Source organism: Acanthisitta chloris, unplaced genomic scaffold (genome assembly GCF_000695815.1).
Source record: "Acanthisitta chloris isolate BGI_N310 unplaced genomic scaffold, ASM69581v1 scaffold14381, whole genome shotgun sequence".
NCBI classification, from domain to species: domain Eukaryota; kingdom Metazoa; phylum Chordata; class Aves; order Passeriformes; family Acanthisittidae; genus Acanthisitta; species Acanthisitta chloris.
In genome coordinates, this window is record NW_008656602.1 from 5,524 (window position 1) to 21,681 (window position 16,158).

Sequence of the window (16,158 nt, forward strand, 5' to 3'; positions counted from 1 at the left end):
ATCCATGACATGTTATTATCTGCTTACCATGTCACGTGGACCTGAACGATTGCTACAATATTCAGTATTCTAGTGCTAAGAGCAAGGATGAGCAGTTTCCAAAGCTTTTTCCCAAAACTGTGATCTGCATTTCAAAATAATACCTAGATTTATCTTAAACTGAACAACATGAAAGGAGTATCTTTTATGCAGGGCATAAGAGTTGGTGCAATTTACCACTCAGGATATTGCCCTCGGTATTACTGAAAGGAATCAGTGGAGATGCACACTAATTTTTCAGCATTGCTGTTTTCTGTTTCATTCCAAAGGTACTGAATAATATTGTTGAAGCATAAGAAGATAATCTATCCAGCTGTTCTTAAAACATTTAAAAATACATTTTATCACTGAACAGAACTTCTCACCTGGCTTCTTTTGATGAAAATGATGGATATTGGGCTAAAATGAAAGATTTACAAAAAGATTGAAGTATTTGTTTGTTTCATTCCTGATTTAGATAGAGAAGCTCATCCCTTCCTTGCAGGTCTGGGCCTTTTGTAGAGAGCTGTGTGTGACATGAGGGTATGAGGAAATGGAACTGATCTACCTGTCTAACTGATCTTGGAGTTGGAGCTCTTGTGCTGGCAGAGTTCGTGCCAAGCTGTTCTCTATCATGCATTTTTGCATCCATATGGGAGCTCTGTGTTTTCCCACCCCCTTTAAAAAATAGGCCCAGCAGCATTTATACAATTAAAATTCACTCTCATTCTTTGGGAAGCATTAATTGAATTGATATCTTTATTCAAACTCTTCAAATAAGATTTTTTTTTAAATAATCATTACAGGTAAAGCTGGAGACACAGGACCACATTGTCTTTTCTGATGTGCCTCTAAAAGTGGTTAATATTTGTATTCCCAGTGTGCAGATATTTTCACAAAACATTGAGAGAAGTCTTGGATTTTGCCCTTAGTACTAGTCACATCACAATTTTCTTGTGCAAAGCATTAACTTTTCAAAGCAGATTGATGACCTGTTGTGTATTTAAATTGTTGTTTTGTGTTTATGTGAGCTGCTTACTTAGAAAGAAAAAAGATATTCTTGTCCAGTGAAATTCAAGGAATGATCCTTTCTTTTACTAGGCAATTGATTCTTGATGGTCAGTGGGATGAGGTTCTTCAGTTTATTCAGCCTCTTGAATGTATGGAAAAATTCGACAAGAAAAGGTAAAAATAGAACATATTTCAGAGTTCAGTTTTGTGAGTTGTGGAAAACAGATGAATTTCCAAGTATTGCCTTTGCAAGTTCTGAGTTTTTTCACCTTAGTCTTGTTCTTTTTTTCTAACCTGTATACTGTTCATAAAGTGTGTGCATTCTGTAAACCTGTATTTAAAATACATGCACACAGTAATGAGTTGTCATTTGCCATGCACTTCAGGAATATGGTGCATAGGTGGCTGCTCTGTCATTTCTGTTACAGATTGCTATACATTTTTTGTCTTACTAGCTTTCTGATATTTTAATAGAATATTTCTGAAATCAACAATGGAAAAAAGATCTTTCCTGTTAAAAAAAAGAGGTTGTGGTTACCAATTTGTTCAAATTTGAGACCAGAGTTCCTTGTCGTGGCAATTTCTATGCCTAACTCAACAATTTGCTGTAAAATACCCTGCATGTCTCTAAAATGATGTTTAGCTACTGAAGCAACATGTATAGTATTTCACTTCTCACCTGCAGATTTCGCTACATTATAATGAAGCAGAAGTTCTTGGAAGCCTTATGTGTAAACAATGCCATGTCAGCAGAAGATGAACCTCAGCATGTAAGAATTGTCTCTGGTTTGGGAATTTTTTGTTGTTGTCAGGAAGTCTCTTGAGATATTCTGATTAAAGGCAGAGCGGAAGCTCCCAGAATTAAATACACAAAGTTTAGCTATTACCAAATGGTTTCATAAACACTGGAAAAAAACCCCACTATCCTTTGGAAGTGAATGTGGTTCCCAGGTCTGACGTGGAATTGTATATAAAAGGGTTGCTTGAAACATCACAGCATAGATCAGTGACCATATGTGTGTTTGTGGCCCTGATCCTCAGATTTCCTTTAGGCCATTTTGCTAAAGTGCTGGGTTCTTTGTTTTTTTCCCCAGAAGTATTGTGAAGCAGGCCTCAGGATCACAGAAATCTCACGTCCTAATTTGGGCCAGGTTAAAGATTGTAATTTGAGTGAATCTTAAACTTAATTTCTGTTGCTTTTGGGGATAAAGATGGTAGTTGTTTTTTTGAGGGAACAGATGTGTTCACAAAGGAGTGTGTCAGTTAAATGTGCAAACAATAGCAGTTGTGGACTTCGGTTTTAGTATTGGAAGAGGCATTAACTCAAACTGACCAAAAAGATGTGGAGTTTATGAAAATAGAGTTTTGCATTTATGTTGACAATACAGTAACACAAAATTTTTAATGCACAAATGTTGTGAAATTAAAAATGAAGAATGCTGCTAGTTTTAAGACAATCAATTATGTTTTCCAAATGGAATTGATTTAATTCTCTGTCCCATTGCACTCACATTGCACTGCAGGGTTTTCTCTCAGCAGTGTAGAGAAAGTGAAATATAAACCTGTCTTTCTAGTTATAAGTGGAAAGGTTACTATTCCTTTAATCACTCTGTGTGCTGTTACTAGATAGCAGCAGAGGAAAATAAATTCAGATTCGTGTTATTTATTTTATTTTTAATGTTACCAAATGTGTTGGCATGTTGTGGATGAAAGGCTGCTGTACCAAAATATCTAGGTAGCATGGGTGAGTGAGGGGTTTGTCATTTTTTAAAATCTTTGTAACTAAAATTGCCAAGTTATGTGTATTTAACGTGGTTCTCAGCTCTCAGCAGCCTTTGTACTAAAGCCCTCTGTTCATTCTGAGGTCTTATCTTCTGAGGACTCTTTGAACTTCTTTAACATTTTTGATTGAAGAACAAAAAGTCTCAGTATAAAAGCTGACTTGAAATTGCTAATCACTGGAAACTAGAGCAATCTACAAGCCTTTTATAATCCATGCCAATAGCCTTTCATAGAAATAAAGAAGGGGAAAATTAAGTCAGCTGGCTTTAAGAATTGAAGTAACCTTCTGTGCTACAACAGAATTGAAGCTGTTCAGCTACAGGTTTAAAATTTTAAGCCTATCAACCTGCAGTGACATGAAAACATTCCATAAATCTGTAGAAAATGAGACTGGATGAGGGATTTTAAGAAGTCAAAGCATCTAGGAATTTGTCTCTGTTGTATCCCCATTTGTATCAGCAATTTCAGACTCTATATTGTATGCTTATTTTAATTAAAATATCAACAGTAATAAATGAATGACAGCAGATAACTTCTGCTGCTGCCTGTTCTTTGAGCAACTGTTCTGTTGTGGAAACACACGTCCTGCAAACTGCTGTGTTGGTGTTAATATTTCTGCAGCTGGAGTTCACCATGCGAGAGGCCGTGCAGTGCCTGCACGCGCTGGAGGAGTATTGTCCCACTAAGGAAGACTACAGCAAGCTGTGCCTGCTGCTGACACTGCCTCGGCTGACCAACCACGCCGAGTTCAAGGACTGGAACCCCAGCACTGCTCGGGTTCACTGCTTCGAGGAGGCCTGTGTCATGGTGGCAGAGTTCATCCCTGCCGACAGGAAACTGAGCGAGGCTGGCTTCAAAGCAAGTAACAATCGCTTATTCCAGCTCGTAATGAAGGGATTGCTCTATGAATGTTGTGTGGAGTTCTGTCAGAGTAAAGCAACGGGAGAAGAAATCACAGAAAGTGAAGTCTTGCTAGGCATTGATCTCTTGTGTGGTAATGGGTGTGATGACTTGGACCTTAGCTTATTATCATGGCTGCAGAATCTGCCAGCTACTGTGTTTTCTTGTGCTTTTGAACAAAAGATGCTTAATATTCATGTTGATAAACTCCTCAAGCCTACAAAAGCTGCGTATGCTGATCTGCTGACACCTCTGATCAGCAAACTCTCTCCGTATCCCTCGTCCCCAATGAGGAGGCCTCAGTCTGCAGATGCTTACATGACTCGCTCCCTAAACCCTGCCCTGGATGGGCTGTCGTGTGGGCTGACAAACCATGAGAAGAGGGTCACAGACCTGGGGACCAAAACTTCTCCCATGTCCCACTCCTTTGCTAATTTCCATTACCCAGGAGTACAGAACCTCAGCAGGAGCCTCATGCTTGAGAATACTGAGTGTCACAGCATTTTTGAAGAGTCACCAGAGCGGTAAGTGCAACTAGAGCTGTGTTTTTACCTTGGCTAATGTTGCACTTCACATGACCCTGTTCTTACCTGCACTGTAACTCTAAACATAATTATAACACTGAAACATAATTTGATTGCTTAAATTCTGTTGTAATTGAAACTCTGTGTACAAAGGTGTTTTCTTCCTTACACTTTGAGGATCAAAGTAGATTTTCATATTTGGTTTTGAGCCTTATGGATTCAATCTGGGCTTTCTTCAAGTTGTAGTCCTGGCACAGAGCACAAATATGCTCTGAGTATGTTACAGAGTCTGGCTGAGATTTGGGTTCAGTACTACTGAATTCTTTCATCCCAGGTAAATAAATGGAGACAGTGGAATAGCTGTAACTCCCATCTTCTTTCTCCATTCTATTCTGTCCTTAGGTCTCTGCAAATTTTGGTCCTGACACTTGACATGATTAAGTATACTTGAAAAATCTGCGTATCTCAGGGAAGTCAGTGGAAATGACAATATGCCATAATTGTAGCATTCCTGTACCACTTAATTTTTACAACAGAAGTTCAGCTTAAATATTTATTTAATTAACATTTTGAAAAACAAATCTGAGTAAGGCAGCTGAATGTACTATGTTTTTTATATTGAACTTAGAGCTAGTTGAGTTGTGGTATTTGTTTTGCCTCACAGGAATATTCTGTATGTTGTGTTAAGGTAAAGAGCAGTTCACCAGTGGTAATGGAAATACTTAGAGTAATGTGAGTGTTAAGACTTGATTTTAATGCTTGTCTTGAAAGGAGCTTTTTTTACTTGATTCTAAATGATCTTAAAATCTTTGGTATTATGATCCTCTTCACAACTGGAGTTTTTTGTGGATGGCTTAGGTCTTATGGGAGTGTCCTATGTGTTAACATTTCTACCAAGTGTACATTCTGAAGATACTGTGCACTGTGAATCCTCTGATTTTACTGATCTCTACCAAACCTTAACATTTTTGTGTGTAGACCTGGGTTCAGTGTGAAAACTGATTGTTGAAAGGTTTTTGCTTCCCTTTTCATTGTTGGAGTACAACAATCATTCTGCACAAATAGCACTATCTTATGGACTAAATAACATGGTAAATTGCTGCAGTTCTTTCTGTAGACCTTTTTATGGGATGTCAAGTGAAGTTCATAGTTCTTAACATGTTTCTTTTTCATTAATAATACATCTCTTGAAGGTTAGAATTAGCTTATGGGACCAGACTCATAGTTTTCAAGATGGCATTGCATTTTTTCAGAAGAAAATCCAACTGTAGATCAAGTGTCCAACTTAAATGTCAATATCTGCAAGGGTGGAAGCTGAGCTCTATGTGAATCTGGACCTCACTTCCTCTTGCACATGACAGAAGTACAGCATTTCTTCTGTAAGTTGTATTCATCAAGCATTTGTCTTCTAGTCAGCTAAGTTACTTTTATCATTGTACAGAGGTGTCCAAAGAGTTTAACTTTGTAAAGAGCTTTGCTCCAAATCACCGAGTAAAAAAGACTTTAAGGTGACAAAACCGAAGATGGGAACGCATGGCACTCTTACCAAAGTGGTTTGGCAAGAGTGCCATGCAGAAATACTTATAACACAAGATTAGCAGACCTGATATAAACATTTTTTGTGTTGCACTTTGAGGAATGTTCAAGCTGATGGATGTTACACATAGCTTGAATTTAGATTGGTGGTTGTAATTAAATTGATATCTGAGGGAAGACTTTAGTCACATAGTATAGCAAATAGATTTTGTGCACATAATTGCTTTGAAAATGGGAGATCTTGAATAACTTCTTAGGTAGGGGGTGTGTAGTTCCAGTGTAGGGACAGAAAACATGGAATTTGGGTATGCTGTGATGGTAAGGCTGGAAAATGTGGGAACAAAGCACACTGGCTGTGCTTTTTCTTTGTTAGGGGGTTTATTCGGCGTAGTGTCAGCCAGTCCAAGGGGCATTTTTTTCCCAGGCAGCATCTTCAGTTTTATGTGACTTAAGTAGTTTGCACATTGGTGTCATCAGATTTTATTCTAGAATGTTATCTTTCTCCACTTGGTTTTCTACTCTTAATTTTTCTTAGTTAAGCATCTCTTCTTTTGCATGTTGCTGCGAGCAGTGATACTCCCGTGGAGCCACAGCATCCCATCGGCAGTGAGACTTCGTGCCAGAGCTCAGCTCCAGAAAATGAGCCACTCAATGCAGCACAGAGTCAGGGACCAGCCAAACAAGAGAAAAATGAGGTAGCAGTTGTTTGTTTAAAAATAATGAGGCCCTTTCAGCTGTGTTCCGATCACTTCATAATGATTTGGCTTTGTGTGGAGAACTTCATGCATGACAATGGGTTGCTTTGAGTCTTGTTTTTACTATAGTAAAAATACCATATTGCATCTTCTATAAGAAACTACTTCTTTTTTCCCCCCCATTGTATAAAATTCTTTCACTTGAGTTTGTATTGCGGCTGATTAGTGTGTCCTGTCACGTCAGCAGTGTGGCTGAACTGTTGTGCGTATCTTTAAAAGAAAAAAATCACCCAGCAATGTTAAACAGTGCTTAAGAATCCTCTTGGTGTTACAGCAAGGAATCTGGCGTGCAGCTTGCAGTTTTTGGTGTTAACACCAGGATCATAGATTATCTTATATCAGTTTCTGTCTAGAACACAGAGAAATTAAAATTGGACAATTCCCTAGTAAATCTGTCTTTGCTATTCAGAGTCCAACAGTATAACCTTTTTTAGGGTTAATCTCTGAAGGCTTGTGCCTTGATGATCCTTGGGTTTTTTCCTCCTTTTTCCTCCTTAACAGCAGTATGGGGGAAGTGAAATAGTAGTTCAGTAGGAAGCAATGAAAAAGGTTACCTCTTCTGTTCTTTTTCTGCAGTTACAAGTATCTGTCTCTGAATGTGGTAGTGATGAGTAACGTTGAGTTGTCTGTTCTGTTTGCAGGCACAGGTTTGATTTTCTTAAGTGAACTTTGTCCTAGCTTATGACATTCATATGATACTGAAAACCAGTCTCGTCAGGGCTGTATTCTGGCAGACTCTGGATACTCTGGTCTACTGTAGGATTAACAAAGTCCTGCAGACTTGAGGACTTCACTCCCCTCAGGGACTTTGAGTAACTTCTCTGCTGCAATAGTGTGCATGTTGGGAGGGAGGGAGGAGCTTAGCTAGACAGACATCAGGGCAGGCTTCAAAACACCCAAAAAAAAGGGGTGCAGAATTCGTAGAAAAGAATGAGGATAGGAGGTGCTATGGTGAAGATGTTGGCCAGGCCTGTACTGAAATAACAAACCAGAAAATTAAATACCAGAGCTAACTTTTTAATTTTCACCTGTGGTTCTCATTTCTTTTTAGCTTCGTGATTCAACAGAGCAGTTTCAGGAATATTACAGACAAAGGCTACGTTACCAGCAGCACTTAGAGCAGAAAGAGCAGCAGCGACAGTTGTACCAGCAAATGTTGATAGAAGGAGGTGTAAATCAAGAAGAAGGAGCTGACCAGCAACAGAATCTTACTGAACAGTTTCTTAACAGGTTGGGGGGTTTGTTAATTCTCCTTCCACCCACCCATTTTCCTCCTTAAGTTCTCATAATAATCTGGTTTGATGGTCTTTTATTTCCTTGTCATTTGTTATTAGATCTATCCAGAAACTAGGAGAATTAAATATGGGTATGGACAGTCTCGGAAATGATGTACAAACACTTAGCCAGCAATGTAATGGGAGCAAAGGGAATGCACCTACCAATATAGCAAGTAACTTCACATCACAACCTGCAGATGGTAGTCAGAGGATAACGACTGATAGCCCAAGTGTGGCCACAAGCACTCCAAGAAAGTGTGGACCAGCGAATCAGATACCCTTTCCTGAGGAGTCACCTGTACAGGGGAATCAAAAGTAAGTTACTTGGGAGCATTCAGGACTGGAAATAACCTTCTGTTAGCACTGTGGGAGTAGCTGTTTGTATTTATCTTTAGTTGCCAAATTAATTTGTCCTTGAATAGAGGTATTCAGCTCATGACCAGTGTTTTCTATGCACTTTCATAGGGATTATGGAATTTTTTTTTGACAGCACACGTGAGGAAGAGTCATCATTTGTTATGGCTCACATTTTATGCTTGTTTCTCATTTTGGACTTCTTATTCCATCTTATATGTAGTTCATGTTTATTTTGTTTTATATTAAGTTTCTGGAAGCTTTTTTATGACATACAAACTAGATGGATGGATGTTTTTAACTTGCATTTTCTTGTTCAGTGCTCGGAGTTGCTGCAGAAAGAGCAGCCTCTTGTGAAAATAATAGTTTAACGGTAATGAATCAGCCACAAGTAACACTTACCCACAAATTCTGACAATGACTGAACCCTGTAACTTTAGTCCAAAAAATGCTTATGAACTAATCTGTCCCTGCTCTCTTTTTTATTTTTTTTTTTCTGTCTTGTTGTGACATTGAACTCTTCACCAAATCAAAACAGTGTATCAGAACATGCTGTCACTCAGCCACAGTCGGAAGACTCTTCAGGCAATTCAGCTAGGACAAGAGGTGATGAGGTGAGTTTTCTTGTTGTCCTTAGTCTGTGTTATGAGAAGATTCAGAATTTAATCCTAAGCATGTGACATCATCTTACTGTTAATAGATACTTAGAATGAATTTTGGTTGATGTGGCACCTGCAGAATCACAGAACCATTGGGATTGGAAGGGACATCAGGAGACTGAATCCAAATCCACTGCTTAAAAAAGGGTCAGTGACAGCAGGTTACTTGAGGATGGGTCCAGTTGAGTTTTGAGTCTCTCCAAGGATGGAGGATATTCCTTTGTGGACTACCTCATGCCATGTCTGACCACCCTCATAGTGTTTTGAAAAGAACAAAAATGTTGCAATGGAATTTGCTGTATTTCATTTTGTGTCTGCTGCCTCTTGCCCTTTCAGTGGGTACCACTGAGAAGAGTCTCACTCCATCTCTTTACTCCTGTCATGTATTTTAATACACTGATGAAATGTACATGTGCACACCCTGGAGAGCCCTCCTGATCATAAGGCCGAACAGCACCAGCTCTCTCAGCTTCTCTTTGTACAACAGAGGTTGCAGTGGGATGTCTTTTACAACCATTGGTTTGTTTCCCAGGTTGAAAGTTAGATTGCTGGACTCCAGTCAGCATGGTCTGAAAACCCAGGAAAATAGTTATTAGGGAAATAACTGCAATAAGTACATTCCGGAGTCTCTGCATCAGATAAATAATAATTATAGCCTTACAACCTTCGGAGGATGATGTCACAAAGCTTAGCATAATTTAATGATAACTTTGTGTTATATACAGGGTGAAAAGCTGATTCTGTGTTTAGTATATTTGTTTTAGAAAGTGTGGTTGCCTTGGACTGCTTTCAGTAAAAATGCAGCTTTGCACGTTTCACACAGATGAAATGTGTTTACCCAGAAATTAACTGGTATGGTGCATGTGTGAGATGGGCTGTTGAGAACAAAAGCAGGTGGAATTCTGGAGGGAGAAATGTTAATTTAATATTAGCTGTAAAAGTCAGTTAAAGAAAAGAACTTGTTCAAGATGCTGTTCTTATCTGTACTTTGAATAGTTCAGCCTGGTGTGCTGCTACTTATTAATACTCCGGTGCAGTAGCTTTACATTATTCCACAAAACAGTCATATCCACTTTTACATGTCCAGTTTTACACTGAAGAGCCTAATTTTAATGTTACCATTCTACACAGGATGACAAATCAAAAAAGCAGTTTATTTGCATTAATACTCTAGAAGACACACAAGCTGTCAGAGCTGTAGCCTTTCATCCCAGTGGGAGTTTATATGCTGTTGGCTCCAACTCAAAAACCTTGAGAGTTTGTGCCTATCCAGAAGTTATTGACCCAAGGTAAGAAAGCTTGTATAATCACTTCTATTTCTGTACCACAGCACTTTTTCTGTTGCTGCTGATACCTGTACATTTCATACATTTATTTTATGGTCATAAATAGAGCAAACCTGAACTGCCAAACAAAAATAAGATGGTCTGCTCAAGCATTTATATATCTGTGGGCTATGTTTTTTGCTCTCTTTCTTTATTGGCAAGATGCATTGCCACGATATCACACCTCTCCTTACAGAAGTGTTGTTTTTGGCTCAGCAGGTGGGTTTTTGTGTTGATTGTGATGGCTTCTGGTTTTGATATTCCAGCTGTAATGTAAAAGTGGGAGAAAGCATGTGTCAGTTCCCAAGCCAGTACAAACAAACTGGGCTTCATGAGCTGCAGTTTCTGGCAGGAGGACAGACTTAACAGTAGAGAAAGCAGTATCTTCTTGAAGTTATACAGCAAAACTTGCCAGAGCATGTCTGTTGGCCCGTTGTTTTCTAGGTGCACTGATTCCTTGACAGGAAAAGCAGTGTTTGTGCTCTGCTGTGCACCTAGTATTTGCAGTTTTCTTTTGGCTCATTTTTTAACAGGAGGGGGAAAATACTTTTTTTTTTCATCTGGAAATAAATATTGCCAAGTGAATAGCCATCTCCTTATCTCCACTGCACCTACATTATTTTCTTGGGGTAGGGGAGAAGTGCAAGCACCTAAACCTTCACAATTTTAAAAGGAGCTGCAAGTGTGCACAATGACTTTATTCAGGACATATTCCCAGTGTAGGCCTGATGTTCAGGCTTCCAAAGTGTGCAAAAAAATAATCTGATTGTTGGTTTGTGGGGTTTTTTTATCTATTCCTCGTTAAATATCATCAGTAAGGTAGCCTTTGAAGTTCAATTCCAAAATACTTATTGGCAATGTGTGACACAAACAAGAAAAAATTGATTTCCCTTCATACCCAGTGCAGCCAACTTGCTGGGCATGGAGCCCAGACAGCCTCCTCTGGACTGTAAACAGTGCAGAGCATTTTCCATGGAACAGACACTGCTTTATGGACTGGCTGTGGTCTGATCCTGCACAGTTGCTTGCTCTGACCTTTGGGAGAGGTTAGAGCCACTCTGCAGCCTTAATCTCTCGCTGCAGTGCATGATCTGATGTGACAAGTGACACAGTGCATCTGGACATGAAAGGAATACTGAGCTTTCCCTAATTCTGTATTTGCACTTCTTCCTCTTACTGTTTCTGATTATGCTTATAGTGTGCCAAAAACATTTCATCATGAGATTTACAAGTGAGCAAAGAGAGAGAGATTACATTATCTTAAAGACGCTCTAATCTTTGTAACAACATGTCTAGAGTGTAGACATACATTCAAAATTACTTGTGTTTTTTGAAAAAGCTGTACTTGTGTAGAATAATTGTTCTTTTCTTTTTCCAGTGCTTATAATACTCCTAAACAACCTGTAGTTCGCTTCAAAAGGAATAAGCATCATAAAGGATCAATCTACTGTGTAGCCTGGAGTCCCTGTGGGCAGCTGTTAGCAACTGGTTCTAATGACAAATATGTGAAAGTGCTGCCATTTAATGCAGAAACTTGTAATGCAACAGGTACTGTGTGTGTGCTTATTGAAAGAACTTATTTTTAATTACTTGTCCAATAGTTGTCAAAAACATTCCAATTGCACTGATTATCTGTTTAACAGGCTTTGTTCTTTTTATTCAGATACTTTAATTTGGTCTTTTTTCCCTTTCACCATCACTGTAGTCTCTATCCAGCAATGAGGCACTGAAAGTTTGGGGATTATCTTATGGGGTTTGATTGGCTGTGTTTTGGTTTTGTTTTGTGAGACTCTCCAGTATCATGGTATGTTCTGGCAGATTCTGCCCATCCATATACAGTAAAACAACCAGATCTTACCCACCTCTAATTGTGGATTGTCATTAGGAGGTTATTTCCACTTCTAGTTCCCCTTTGTCTCACCTAGTTCTGTCATCTGTCTTCTTGTCCATCTTTAAGATGTTTCTGTCACAGCAAATACTGCTTCCCATGCCCAACCCTCTATCAATACACTGAATATGGCTCTTTTCTCTTTTGAGCTTAGTCTGCCTTGTCCTATGTGCTTCAGTGCTCTCAATGATCTTTCCCTCTTGGCAGAGAAAGCCTTTTTAGTTTACCACAGTTTACAAAAAGAAATAAATGTACTCTATAAACCTTGACTGCAATTGGCTGTGGTGATGGTCTTTGTACATTTTGCAAAGCTTTAGGAAGTAGGAAGCTCAAGCAACACTCAAAAACAAGATTAAGCCTTCGAGATTTTATTTGAAGTCTAGTGAAGGCAATAGGGTGTTCTGTGGAAAGTGCACAACAGTGTTTGTACTTGGTAGCATCCCCCCTTGACTAAAATATTCTGCATTAGCACTGTAGCTGCTTTAAAGAGTGCAGCACTAACAAAGTGCCTCCTTTTGATCCTCAATTCTCAAATTATTTTAGGACCAGACTTGGAATTCAGCATGCACGACGGGACAATCAGGGACCTGGCATTTATGGAAGGCCCAGAAAGTGGTGGTGCTATTTTAATCAGTGCTGGAGCAGGGGACTGTAATATTTACACAACGGATTGTCAGCGAGGACAAGGCCTGCATGCCCTCAGTGGGCACACTGGTATGTGTGTTGTGGCTTCTCTTGTGCTGCTTCAGTCTCTATTATGTTCTAATAAACTTACTGGGCTGTTTTCATTTGGGCTTTTTGAAGTCTTTGTGTTTTGCTTTCAATCAAGGCCTTTTTTCCCCTCTTCAGATCGCTCTTGAGGTATTTTGAGGGAAGGTGGGGAGTGTTTGTTTTCAAATGTGTGGGCTGTTAATTTGATGGAGAGAGTGCACACTTCATCCCAGAGAAGATGCAAAGCTGGGTATTGCCTTAGTCTGCTGTGTTAGATGATTCAACATGCAGGTTTTCCACAGGGTTGGTAAATTTCTGCAGAAATATAATCCCAGCTGTAATATTTCTGTATTTGGTTAATGATCTTTAATCAAACTAAGAAGTCTTCTTGTTCACAGGTCATATTTTAGCACTTTATACATGGAGTGGCTGGATGATTGCATCTGGATCCCAAGACAAGACTGTAAGATTTTGGGATTTGAGAGTGCCCAGTTGTGTTCGTGTTGTGGGAACAACGTTTCATGGAACAGGCAAGACTTGTTATCAAGCTTCTGACCATTCCTGCAGAAAAACAGGCTTTGAAGGTGTCAGGGAATGTAAGAGGGGTTGTGTCACTCGATGAAGGCTTTAAGAGAAAGAAACAGTGAGGATTTCTGTACCTGTGGGTTTGGTCTGTGTGTTTTGAAAGTAACACTTCCTTTCAGAAGTTAGGTAGTGTGTTTGCCTTGTGACTTTCAAACAGATACTTCCAAGTACATTCAAATAAGACAAGATAACTGAAATTATTCAAACCTTGGGGCTGGGGTGAAGTCCTTGCAGTATTCTACTTTATTACATAAACAGTGACTTTCTTTCCCGTGATGGAACAGATGCTTTTTCTCCTGCAGCTTTTCTAGTGTCTGGTACCATTCCAGGGCTTCAGAGTTTTTAGTGCTAGAACACAAGAATTCCACTGCTCTAAGATAACAGTAGAAGAAGTTGGCTGTTTGCACAGATGTACCTGAGTGTGATGTGTGATTGTTGGTGTTGTTCTCCCCCGGCAGGGAGTGCTGTAGCCTCAGTAGCTGTTGATCCCAGTGGCAGACTGCTGGCCACAGGGCAGGAGGACTCGAGCTGCATGCTGTACGACATCCGGGGAGGGCGAATGGTGCAGAGCTACCACCCTCACTCCAGCGACGTGCGCTCCGTTCGCTTCTCCCCGGGAGCACACTACCTGCTCACAGGGTCCTATGACATGAAAATCAAGGTGACAGACTTGCAAGGTAACATACTGCGAAGCATTGTGGGTTCGTTTTCCATTTAGTGCTTCTAATAAGCTGAGAACTTGGTTCAAAGGTCAGGTTTTAGTTTAAAAGGGGGAAAAATAGTAGAGCTTGGAAGGGTGTGAAGTGTATATATGTGATTGTGTCTGTTGGGAGTTGGCTAGTTGTGCTGCTCAAAGTGTGGGCTGTGAACTAAGTCTTGTTTTGGGGTGAGGGTCTCATTGTAGTAAAAGAAGTGATTAGCACTTGCCTGGTGAGATGGGTATTGCTTTCAGATAACATCCATGAAATTGACACTTTGAAAAAAGAAAAGTATAATATTTATTCTTTCTGTGAAGAGTTAAGAAGAGAGAAGATACTGATATATCTAACGGACTTGATTTTCTTGGGCCGTGAAATTTTAATCACCTAGTGTAAAAACAGTGAAGATGTGCATTTTTAAGTTGTGCTGTGCCCAGAATTGCCTGAAAACTGAAACACTGTGGCCTTCTGTTATGCTGTGTGTGTGTGAGCGAGAGAGTGGGGTCAGGTGTGCTTTAGGGGGTGAAACACATACATGAGCTTTACTAAAGAAACAGGTGAATGAAGCAAAACAATCAAAAACCCACCCCACAATCCAAGGGCTAGGATATAAATCCATGAAATGACTGATGATTTCTGTTCCTCTGCCACAGGGGACCTGACGAAGCAGCTTCCTCTGATGGTGGTAGGAGAGCACAAGGACAAAGTTATTCAGTGCAGGTGGCACACGCAAGATCTTTCCTTCTTGTCGTCGTCTGCAGACAGAACTGTAACCCTTTGGACCTACAACGGTTAGAGTGCAAACAAAGGCAACCTATGCAGCTAAAGCACAGAGACCTGAGACTACAGAACTGTCAAAACTAGTAATAATAATGAGGCATTGAGGGAGCAGCAGTTGAGCAGGGGAGTGTCTTACCAAGAGGAGGGGCACTTGTCACTGGTTTTTCTGGTTTCTAGGAGGTCTTGGTGTTTTTAGTATATTCTTTTGCAGTGCTTCCAGTCTTCCATGTTGAACTCATGCTGCTGTGACCTATTGTAGTCTTGTTGCCAAAGTCTATGAGGAGAACTCTTATGTTGTCAGTGTGCACTCAGAGTAACATGAATGATGTGTTTACAGTTTGGTATTTAATTGCATTCCTTGGTCTTTGCCTCAATGAGAATTTTGTATAGAAACTTAAGTTGAGCAACACTTTAATCAAGTCTGTGTGTAACTAGTTCCACACACACATAAAATTACTTCCACTGTTTTTTCAGGTTTGTTGTATTCATCACTTCTGAACAAGAGATCAAACTTTGTAACATCACAATTTCAACATTTTTAGTAATAAATTCTGAACTTTAAAGGTTGCCTAGGCAGCAACCACATCTTGATAATGGGCCATTATGTAGTGTGGGGGGTTTTCTTTCTTTTCATCTAACCTGGGGGAAATGTTGCTGTTTTTACTACATGACATTGTTTTGAACAAGCTAACATGTTGGAGAGGAAAAAAGTAAAATATTGACTTTTTTCAGAAGAAACACGTAATATTTTACTTTTTGAATGCAACAGAATACCTCTGTGTATAATGTACTGTAGAAAGGAGTGGATTGGCAGCAGTTGTCACGGTGAGCTTAATGGCTATCAATTTTTCAAGTAAAAGGGATACCATTAATGCTGTAATAGAAACCAGCATGGCTTAAAATGCTATGTCTGCATGATAATGATTGTTTAAATTCTCAGTTCAGAAGCTTATCTGAATTTTGTTTCTTGCACTGTTTATGTATGGGAAATTGCAGTTTTATTTCTACAGAACTTTAGATTCTAATGTTTATGTATTGTTATATTTTCATACTGTACAGTTCCTTTTACTTTTTAAAGTATAAACTTTAGGTTATTTATTTGAACTGCGGTTAAGTTTTGGATTCTCTTGGTTACTAAATTATATGTGCACTGTAGCAAGCATTTTTAACTATCGTATACAAGTGGAAAGGTAACTATAGAAGTGTATCTGTGCTATAATCTCAATAAAGACCTCCAACACCTGCACCTGTTTCAGCTGTTATTTTGGATTCTTGGTTGAAAATTCCTCAGTGCAACTGGGATACAACAGTGTGTGACATATGATTTAAATATGCCACAGCTATAAAATATTAAG

The 16,158-nt window shown here is 39.3% G+C and overlaps 1 protein-coding gene across 3 annotated transcripts in view; it reads left to right on the plus strand.

Annotated features, from left to right (window-relative positions):
* Positions 1-15,236, plus strand: part of WDR47 (WD repeat domain 47) — a 15,777-nt gene extending 541 nt beyond the window's left edge. The window contains exons 2-14 of one of the 3 annotated variants that reach the window (XM_009084403.1): positions 1,120-1,203; positions 1,715-1,804; positions 3,417-4,235; positions 6,340-6,466; positions 7,578-7,756; positions 7,861-8,118; positions 8,696-8,771; positions 9,948-10,105; positions 11,520-11,689; positions 12,573-12,743; positions 13,139-13,270; positions 13,784-14,002; positions 14,677-15,236. In XM_009084403.1, coding sequence (XP_009082651.1) covers positions 1,120-1,203; positions 1,715-1,804; positions 3,417-4,235; positions 6,340-6,466; positions 7,578-7,756; positions 7,861-8,118; positions 8,696-8,771; positions 9,948-10,105; positions 11,520-11,689; positions 12,573-12,743; positions 13,139-13,270; positions 13,784-14,002; positions 14,677-14,819 — 2,626 coding nt within the window. In that variant the 3' untranslated portion in view covers positions 14,820-15,236. The remainder of the gene's footprint in view (positions 1-1,119; positions 1,204-1,714; positions 1,805-3,416; positions 4,236-6,339; positions 6,467-7,577; positions 7,757-7,860; positions 8,119-8,695; positions 8,772-9,947; positions 10,106-11,519; positions 11,690-12,572; positions 12,744-13,138; positions 13,271-13,783; positions 14,003-14,676) is intronic. The other 2 variants (XM_009084404.1, XM_009084405.1) reach the window with 2 other exon arrangements.
* Positions 15,237-16,158: the final 922 nt, after the last annotated feature.